This window comes from Cherax quadricarinatus, chromosome 77 (genome assembly GCF_038502225.1).
Source record: "Cherax quadricarinatus isolate ZL_2023a chromosome 77, ASM3850222v1, whole genome shotgun sequence".
NCBI classification, from domain to species: Eukaryota; Metazoa; Arthropoda; class Malacostraca; order Decapoda; family Parastacidae; genus Cherax; species Cherax quadricarinatus.
The window spans coordinates 14,209,026-14,220,263 of NC_091368.1; the positions used below are offsets into that span (position 1 = coordinate 14,209,026).

Consider the following 11,238-nt stretch of genomic DNA (forward strand, 5'->3'; position numbering starts at 1 on the left):
TAGGTTTTCTGTAAATTTTAAATTTGAATTCATTATTACTCTTAATAAAAGGCAATGAGTTATTTTCCTCAAACTCAACAGTAAAGTTTATAGAATGGGCTAAGCTATTTAATTTGCCAATGAAATGGTGTATATCTACATTCTTGGGCATAAGACATAAAATATCATCGACATGTCTGAACCATTTTGCTCTATTAGGGAGGATTGTGTTAAGCAATCTTGTTTCAAAAAATTCAATGTATAGATTACTGAGAACAGGTGAAAGAGGATTCCCCAATGTTCTTAGTAATCTATACATGGAATTTTTTTTTGAAACAAGATTGCACGGAGCGAGTCGTGGAGCGAGTCGTGGCAGAGACGACTGGGCGAAACATCTGAGAGAGCTGGCAGTCAAAGTGACATCTTCTTTGTGCAGCTGCTCACTGAAGCTTGACACGAGGCTGACACAGCGCCTGCCGACAGGGCTAACTGCGGCTTAACGAGAGTCATTCTCTTGGCAGTTGGAGTTATAGCAGAGGTTAGTCTAAGCGTCCCCAGACTCGTTTCTTTACATATAACTGCACTCTGAGGGTCTGGAGGTGAAGTGAAACAAATCTCGATGGGAATCGTAGCAGGTACGATTCTGCAGAACATCACGAGCGACGAGCATAAGAGCTTTCTGTACAAGAGGGCTCGGGGCTCAGAGCTGACTGATAACTGTCAAATGCACTGGTCACTTCGGGTGACTTAGCACAGAGGTGCTACTCAGGTCTGGCTCAGACCTCACTGGACACACGGAAACTACACACACCCGCAGTACATGCGGTACACTAACATGTGAGAACACTGACTGAGAGGAATTAATTAACACACGACATATATCTTCTCTCGATCTTCTCGACAATACTGAAATAATTACTAGAAACACTCGATGTGACATCATGTGATGTCGCGAGGTGACGTCAGCAGCACTGTGACGTCAGCAGACATCGTGACGTCATGAAGTCGGGCAGCATCGTCGGTGACGTCAGTGTGATGCGGGCAGCAGATCACAGCATGAGGCCTGGGACATCTGGTAACTCACGTAGCTTGTAGATCCATGTGTGACATCGCCCACACCCCACGTGGCGTCGTGATCTATGTGGCATGCTGATCCACGTGGCTTCGAGTGGCCTCGGGCACTTGGATACACAGTTCTGGCAATGAATTCAGAAAAACACAGCAGAGGGAGTGGCCAGTGGTGAGTGGTGTATGGTAGGCTGGTGAGCGTGAGTAGGGCGAGCATGGGCAAGGTGAGGAACGGCCACTTCCTCCTCCTCCCACCCCACAAACACGTGGAGAAGCTCACACTGGACGCAAAAATCGCCACAAAACTCACCTCTGGCTTGTTGAAACAGCTGTGCTAAGCTGAACAACAACAGCAACACACATGGCGCTGAACATGTGACTTGACAAACAGCGTGGGACGCTGTAGCGTGGGGTCGCTGGGACGCCACTTACAATTCTCGAAGAAATTTGGCAAATTTCGGCTGGATCCTGCTTGTACCTGTGTCTGGATGCTCAAACGTGCAGACACGACATCAGGATAACTCGTTGAGAGACGGATGCTTCTTGCATGGGGTGATGAAGTGAAGATAAACTTCATACCTCTTCCTTCCTCTCTCCGGGCAAACACAACTGCTGCGACCACCACTTCCCACAATTTATAACGGGTTTGTTTGGTAGGGCTGAAAGCGGGTGGTTAATGATGAACTTCTTTGGAGGTTTCTTTGTTTATTGAAAATGTCGTGGTGGGTACACAGGCTTGTGAGTTGTGCCCATGGCCCGGGAGGGCCATGCCCACGAGGGAGAGAGGAGTGGACACTTCTTGTTTGAGTGAAGGGTGTCGCCAGAGTGAGAGCATGGCAAGGGCAGGCAGGCTGGCGTGCCCACCGAGAGGCCTAGCTACAGAGGGCAGCATCTTAGTACCGCGAAATATGAACTAAGCTGGCAGACAGCATGGCTGTCTGTGCAGACAGTACAGGCTGTCTACACAACCTTATTCAACTAAAAATATTTTGATTCTCCTTTACCATGAAAACTTGGTTGATATGCCTTCTCTTCTTAAGACTTTTAATATTAGAGCCCCGGCCGTTTCATGTTATGTTTGCAATTGTATTGTATCGATTTCGTGAGTCAGGAGTACAGAGACAAAGATCAATGACAGGCGAAAGTGGTACGCAGTTCTTAAAATATTAAGTCTTCAATTGAGATTGCTTCGTCTATAGAAACTGATGGAAATAATGATAAAAGAGAGAGCATACGACTAGCTGATGGTGGGAAGAGGTGAAGTGGCTGAAAAAACATTCTGACCCATATTGGTTACTAAGGCGACGATGACTAATGAAGGCTGATAAGGTAGACTTTCACTGGCGATGAATACTGTGACGTAAATATTCAACAACGAACACAAAAGCTGATTTTTAAGTAGTAAAAGTAGGGGAGACTTCCATAAAGAAGTACAGATGGAAAGTAGTAGACAGAACAGCAGCTACCATCAGGAAATATTTAAAGAAAAGGAGTGACTTCAAAACATTTTTCTTTTATGTAAATAAAAGTCAAAGTACACAAAATCAAGACAGGAAATATCTGCAACATGTAACAATTACAAAACAATGAACAAAACACCGTACACCAACCACTTCAGAGGATTATTCTTATGACTGTCAGGGAGCCATAGAATTACGTGAATTGAAGAAATACTTTAATACCAACGTAATTTACCAGTCACCAGGGTAGCGCCTGAGGGTGGCCTACAGGCGGCGTTGAGGGTAACATACCTCTGTATACTTTTGTATCCCACAGATAAGCGACCTATTGCAGTTTATACAGGTGAACTTTTCGCATAAAATGAACAGAATTAAATCTGCGGACCAATGCTGGCTGAAACTTTTTTTTTTGTTTCGGGTATTTATATAACATAATATTATATAAAGTCCAAACCTAGCAAATATATCTAATTAAATAAAGAAATCCATAGAGTTAACTTATATATGAGTTGAGAAAGAACAACATGTTACTGTTTGAAATTTAACAGCATGAAATTTGCATTTTTACCTTGTTAAACCCTAAGTGTGCAACAGAGAATGAATCAACATCTATGGCGAATTGCAAGATCTTTTTTACAAAGATATTAAATGTGGCAATGGGAAATGAAGTAGTATATATCTTCCTTAATTCCTTAGATAAAGAAAAAGCAAGAAAACTGGATTAAGGATCAAATCTTTCATGCACAGATGTGCTGACCCACACCTACAGTCTCTTATTAACATCTGATACAGGTACATTGTCGTCTCTGTGTAAAAATACAAAAAGTAGTATAAATAAATCAAAGAAAAAACAAGCAGTATCCAAAATCTACAGATCAGTTTCACTGGAATAAGTTGCTGGTCAGGGTCTTGAGAAAATCCTTATACTGTACATCATTATTTAGTTACTCGCTCTTGCGTAACCGTCAGTAAGGTTCAAAAATGGACGTTCAGCTATTGATATGTTGAATTTTTCCAAGTCACTGAATGAATCCAGTAACTGTTTTATCAGATCCAATAGATATTATTGGTGCTTTTCACCGGTTATGACAGCAGCCTAATGAAATAACTACAGAAAATGAGAGTTGTGAAGACATTGAGCTTAGTTCCTTGGTGGAAGGTCTGCTTTACCAACCTACTGCAACTCATCTTCATAACCCTGGACATGGATGACTGCATTTTCGTATTTATTCAACAAAAAATGAAGCTCACTTATTTCAAGCACACCAATCACCATGTGAAGAAAAAAATGGCATGCTACATGATTTTCTGAGAAAAAACAGAGGAACACGGACTTCTGTCAGCTTCATATTAATACTTGAGTTGTTGTGGGAATGAATGGAGAGAGTTTAGCAGTCAGCAAAGAAGTATGCGTAATGTAGGAAAATATGACGCTACTCTGACCATATACTCTGACCTATATTGAGTCGCTTTCTTTGGTTAGACATTAAGATCGTGGATTTTTTCCATACATCTCATTGCAGTTTCTAAACAAGGTAGTGAACCGGACAAAATAACTCAACTGTCTGATTATGAAGTTAGGATCAGACCTCTCTTTCGTGTAGTCTTCATTACCTAAGAGATTTTCGTTGTCTTGTTGATTTTTATTTCTTTTATCAAGAACCATATTATGACTCCAAATAACTGCTGTCTATGCGCTTCTCATGGATATCAACTTTTGGAAAAACCAGTCATCTCTCGAATGACTTGCATTTCGAATAGAATTATCACATTGGCATTAAAGAAATAAAATCAGCTGTAAAAAGTTAACCTGCGGGTTACTCCAATTTCTTCATGATTCATACATTACTCCTCAATAAGTTATATTGACAACTATATAAATAAGATGTAGTATATGAAATATTTAAGTACTTTTACTGAGGTCACTAAAATAAATTACTTACATAAAAATGTGCGAGAGATTTTTGGAATAGAGTTGAATTAGAATAAAAACACCTAGTCTGTAAAATAAATGCAGGAATTTACAGCCTCACATTTGTTGATGATTTAAAAGAGAAGGGGGGGGGGGTAAAGTTGCGTATTAATTGTATATGGTGCACCATTTATAGCTGAGTTCCACTCTTGTTTACGATTAAACTTTTCTATTATTCTTGACTACAGGTCATCTGCGGGTGGAAATACTGGGACAAAGAGAACTGTACATTGAGGAAGGCTCTTCTCTTACCCTCAACTGTCTAGTGACTTCATCCTACGGCCCAGCTACCTTGGTCTACTGGTACCATGATACTCGCCTCATCGACTACAGCTCTGCCAGGGGAGGAATCAAACTTAAGGTAGGTTTTTGTCCTTTTGAAATTATATACTCCCATTAATGCATTATCTTCTTTAACATTCCAGAAAAAAAATTAAGAATATAGGTCATAAATCCTTCTTGAGTTGTTCACTGTCTGTGAAATTACCATGCACAGTATGTACTTTCAAAGAATCAAGATTATCATCAGAACCAAGAAAGATATTTCGATATCAACCTGAATATTTACTGCGGTTTTTCTGTTCAATAAGACAGTGATCCCAGAAGTCACTACTGATCAGTAAGTGGATATAAACCTCATGATGTAAGTGAAGCAAGTTTTATAGTAAAGTACAACCACTTCTTTTCACTATCTCAGTTATAGTAATTTTAAAATTTTCGAAGTGTTTACTGAATTATCTTACAAAGCGCATACTTACACTCTTCTATAAACTTATTACAAAAACACGTTCTTCGATAATCATTAAATACGAAAAATCATTCATGAATGATTTTTTCTTTTCTTAATTTATATTGTTGTCAGATATCTTTTCATGAAACTCTTGCAAAAGAGAATATATATATATATATATATATATATATATATATATATATATATATATATATAATATATATATATATAAATATTATTATTAACACATCGGTAGATTCCCACCAAGGCAGGGTGGCCCGAAAAAGAAAAACTTTCATCATTCACTCCATCAGTGTTTTGCCAGAGGGGTGCTTTACACTACAGTTTATAAAACTGTAACATTAACAGTGCAGACACTGTACTTCCTATCTCCAGGACTCAATTCCTTCATAAATATTACCATGCTCACATTCCAACAGCATTTCAACTCCTAAAAACCATTTGTCTCCATTTACTCCTATCAAACACGCTCACTCATGCTTGTTGGAAGTCCAAGCGCCTCGCACAAAAAAACCTCCTTTACCCCCTCCCTCCAACCTTTCCTAGGCCGACCCCGACCCCGCCATCCCTCCACTACAGATTTATATACTCTCGAAGTCATTCTATTTTGTTCCATTCTCTCTACATGTACGAACCACTTAAGCATCCCCTCCTCATCCCTCACGATAATAATTTTGGTAATCCCACACCTCCTCCTAATTTCAGAACTACGAATTCTCAGCATTATATTCACACCACACATTGCCCTCACACATCATGTCCCCACTGCCTCCAGCCTTCTACTTGTTGAAACATTCACCACACATGCCTTGCACTTATATAAGAGCGTTGGTATTACTATACTCTCATACATTCCCCTCTCGGCTTCCATGGACAAAGTTAATTGTCTCTACAGATTCTGAAGTGCACCACTCACCTTTTTTCCCCTCATCAGTTCTATGAGCCACCTCATCCTTCACACACTCATCTGCTGACATGTCCACTCCTAAGTATCTGAATACATTCACCTCTTCCACACTCTCTCCCTCTAATCTGATATTCAATCTTTCGTCACCTAATTTTTCATCACTTTACTCTTTCCTTTTTTCACTTCTTAATTTTCTTCTTTTACATACCCTACCAATCTTATCCACCAATCTCTACAACTTCTCTTCAGAATCTCCCACAAGCACAGTGACATCAGCAAAGAGCAATTGTGACAACTCCCACTTTGTGCTAGATTCTTTAACCCCGCACCGCTTGCCAATACCATTTATGCTCAACAAACCTTTTCCCCTATAATTTTTGCACTCTCTTTTGTCCTCTTTGTCTATACAATGGAACTATGCATGCTCTCTGCCAATCCCTATGTACCTTACCTTCTTCCATACATTTACTAAATAAAAGCACCAACAACTCCAAAACTATATCCCCACCTGCTTTTAACAATTCTATCTTTATCCCATCACTCCCAACTGCCTTACAACCTTCCATTCTACCCACTGCCTCAGGAACTTTTCCCAACTCACAACTGGCTCTTTCTCACTCCTTCAAGATGTTATTCTTCATTGTCCTATGCACGAAATCACAGTTTCCCTATCTTCATCAACATTTAATTATTCTCTAAATATTCCCTCATTCCCTATACCTCTAAATCTCCATTTAATAACTCTCCTCTCCCATTTTTAACTGTCAAATCCATTTGTTCCCTAGGCTTCCTCGACTTATTAATCTCACTCCAATGCTCTTTTTTTATTTTCAACAAAATTTGTTGATAACATCTCGCCCACTCTCTCATTTGCTCTCTTTTTACATTGCTTCACCACTTTCTACACCTCTCTCCTTCTCTCCATATACTCTTCCCTCCTTTCATCACTTCTACTTTGTAGGAACCTCTCATATGGTAACTTTTTCTCCCTTACTACTCTACATCATCATTCCTCAAATCGCTCTTCTTCCCTCCCACACCCACTTTCCTGTAACCACAACCTTCTGCTGAACACTCTAACACTATATTCTTAAACCTACCCCATACCTCTTCGACCCCATTGCCTATACGCTCACTAGCCCATCTATCCTGCAATAGTTGTTTATATCTTACACTAACTGCCTCCGTCGTAAGTTTATAAATCTTCACCTCTCTATCACTTTCTGCTCCTATTTTCCTTGTATCCCATCTACCTTTTACTCTCACTGTAGCTAAAACTAAAAGGTGATCTTATATATCTGTGGCCCCTCTATAAACAAGTACATCCTGAATTGTAGTCAACAGACCTTTGTCTACCGACAAGTAGTCTAGAATGTACCGTCATTACGCCCTACATCGTATCTTGTATACGTATTTATCATCTTTTTCTTAAAATATGTATTACCTATAGCCGAACCCCTTTCTTTACAAAGTTCAATAAAAGAGCCCAATTATCATTTACACCTGGCACCCCAAACTTACCTACCACACCCTCTGTAAATGTTTCTCCTACTTTAGCATTTAAGTCCCCTACCATAATTGCTCTCTCACTTGATTCAAAAGTTCCTACACAGTCGCTTAACATCTCCCAAAATCTCTCTCTCTCTCTCTCTCCTCAACACTCCTCTCTTCTCCAGGTGGATACACACATATGATGACTCACTTTTCTCATGCTGCTTTGGCCCGCCTTATGGTAAGCCAAAACACATGACGCTCTAACCCACAGGACCACGCAATTCTACAATAATGACGTACCCAGCCAAGCTTGGTGCTTTTCCGTCATGCGAGGACATACGGTGGTGTGGGTGCCTCTAAGCTAATTTTATTCTACTCCCTGTTTTGTGTACTAGCCCAACGAGAAGTATTTTATATTATTGTAACTACGAACGAGTGGTATTGATCAATAACAACACTGGGACTAGCCCAGGACTCGAACTCATGCCGCTTTGTCCCGCCTCATGGTGAGCGAATGTTGTGCCACCTGATGAGAAATCTTTTATTTTGGAATTCAATAAGATAGTTAAAGGTGTTAGGTTGAATGGTGAAGTGTTGTTAATATTGCTCCTTTGGCATGAGATCATATGTTCATTGATTCATTGTTTGAGGCTTGTTTATATTTTCCCAATATATACTTTCTCACATAACTCAATATAGTTGTGTAAATAATGGCACTCGATTTAATATGTTGCATATTTTTTTTTAATTCAGAATGGCTTTAATGGAGTTGGACTTCATGCAGGATATGCAGGTCTTCCCATGCGTATCAGAGGCACGTTCTGAGAGCTTACAGGATCTCCAGCTTTTCCTACCACGAAGCAGAATGCAATTATATACAAAGAAGCTTTCTAAGATAAAAGGCAGTACCATTTCATCAACGGTTGCATTAGGCTTTTAAGATCTTCACATTAGTAGACAAAGTCAAACAAAGGCATTGTTCTTCAGTTTTGACAGGTTTGAGACAATGTCTGCAAACTTAATGCTAAAAGCATCATGTGCATAGCATGCTTTACTTCCAGCCACATTAACGGCCTATTAACAAAGAGGAGCGCAACACGCAGAAACAGACGCTTGTATTTTAATCGATTTCATCATCAAAGAATCTTAAATACACACGCACACACACACACACATTCACACACACACAAAGTATCCAAAAACCACCTAGTACACGCACACATACACTCGACCCCGGCAGCCATAATTAGATGAGTACAATTAGGTGAGTACACACACACACACACCCAGTACACGCACAAACACTCCTAGTACACAAACACACCTTCGACCACTGCAAACACAATTAGGTGAGCACAAATAGGTAAGTAAACACACACACACACACACACACCAAAAATCAGTGGAGATTCGAAGAGATGGAAGGAGTGCACAGAAGGGAAACAAGGGAATGCATAGTAAGAGGCCCATGGTGGTGATTGCAGTGATATACAAAAAGCTACAGATCAGCATTAGGCCAAGACAAGAGACTGATGAGAGCAACAGAGCAATGGTGGACACTAGCTGACGTGGCCAGAATGGCCCATATGGAAAAGGCAAAATTACTAGTTGTGAGTGATTTCAGTCACATGGAGATTGACTGGGAAAATCTGGAGCCACAGGGAAGACCTGAAACGTGGAGAGCTAAACTGATAAAGGTGGTACTGGAAAATATCATCCATTAACACCTTACAGATAATACCATATAATACCCTGAGCAGTTCAGTCAATGAGAAAATCACAATGAAAATGAAAGGCCCCTAGGAGATAGTGATCATGTGGTATTGAGCTTTGAATATATTGCAGAGATAACAGTGGAAAGTGAAAAAGCATGGGTAGGATGGGAGAATCCATACTAAGAAAGGGGAGACTATCCAAGCATGATGAATTTCCTGCATTAGGTACAGTTTGAAAGAGAACTAGTGGGAAAAACACAATTAAATGATGGAATACATGACCACACGATGAAAGGAGGAAGAGGAAACGTTCGTACACAAGGGAAACAGAAACAATGGGAAGGCCAAAACGAGCCCTTAGTTCACCAAAAGATGTAGAGAAGCCAAAACTAAGTGCGCTCGAAAATGGAAAAATTACAGGAGAAAATGGACCCAGGAAAATAATGAGATTAGCCGAAGAGCCACAAATAAATATGCATGGAAAGGAGGGAGTCATAGGATGAAGTAGCATCGAAACCCATATCTGACCCGAAGCTGTTTAACAACCACATCAAGAGGAAAACAAGGCAAGTATCGTAATTAGGCTGAGGAAGGAAGGAGGGAATATCACATGAAACAGCAAAGAAATAAATGAAGATCTCAAAACGAGCTCACCGAGGAGGTGAAGAGGCTGCTAAGTGAGCTAGATACCTCAAAGACAGTTGTGCCGGAGAACTTTTCTGCACGAGTCATGAGAGAGGGAGCACTGACACTGTATGTACTACTAACAATCTTCAACACATCTGTGGAAACGGGGGAACTACCTGAGGTGCTGAAGACAGAAAATGTAGTCCCAATTTTTAAGAGAGGAGACAGGCAGGTAGCATTAAACTTAAAGATTAGTATCACTGACGTGTATAGTACGCAAAGTCATGGAGAAGCTCATCAGGAAAAGATTGATGCAGCTCCTAGAAAGGGATGAGCTTGTACAAAATAACCAGCACGGTTGCAGGGAGAGGAAATCCTGTGTCACAAACCTACTGGACTTCATGACATGGTAAGGAAAGTAAGACATTAGAGAGAAGGGTGAGCAGCTTGCATTTTCTTGGAGTGTAAGAAGGCCTTTGACATACTTATACATGCACTCAAACATTCGCAAAGCTCATGTGCAAGTACAAAAAGCACACACACACATTCACACACACACTCAAACCAAAAATGAACTCATACACACCTACACCAACACACAGGACACCTGACCCTCCACTGCGACCTGACCACACCATACCCTATCTCTTCCTCCCTTTCCCTCTCGTCTCTCTCTCTCTCTCTTACTAGGCACACTAACAGTATGTAAACATAAGTGTGAGTGTACACGCAGCTGTGCATCCACATACATACACATGTACCGTTAATGCCATTTACAGTGATATAAACCTAAGCCCCCCTCCACACTAACACCTTCCCACTCACACTAACTCACACTCTTTATCCCTCTCTCACATTCTCCCTCCACCTCACTTTATCACTCTCTCCCCCCTCCCTTCTGCGATCCTCTCTCTCTCTCTCTCTCTCTATCCTCTTTCTCTTCCTCTCTCTGTCTCCCCCTCTCTCTTCTTCATCTCTCTCTCTCTTGCTCCCTCTCCTTCTCTCCATGTCTATCTGTCTCTCTTCCCCTCCCTCCCACTTTCACTTTCTCTCTTTCCCCATTTCTACCTCTATCTTCCCTCTCCATCTCTCTCCCTATCCCCCTCTTTCCCTCTCCCCATCTCTCTGTCCCTCCCTTCCCCTCTTCTAAGCCTCTCTCCCCTTTCTCCAATATCTTCCCCCATGCACACTCGAATGCACACACACACACGGGGCCAGGAGCTCGGACTCGACCCCCGCAACCTCAACTAGGTGAGTACACACAC

At 40.9% G+C, this 11,238-nt stretch overlaps 1 protein-coding gene across 1 annotated transcript in view; it reads left to right on the forward strand.

Moving 5' to 3' along the window:
- Positions 1 to 11,238, forward strand: part of LOC128702056 (uncharacterized) — a 226,923-nt gene that overhangs the window by 198,208 nt on the left and 17,477 nt on the right. The window contains exon 5 of the mRNA XM_070101503.1: positions 4,668 to 4,840. Coding sequence (XP_069957604.1) covers positions 4,668 to 4,840 — 173 coding nt within the window. The remainder of the gene's footprint in view (positions 1 to 4,667; positions 4,841 to 11,238) is intronic.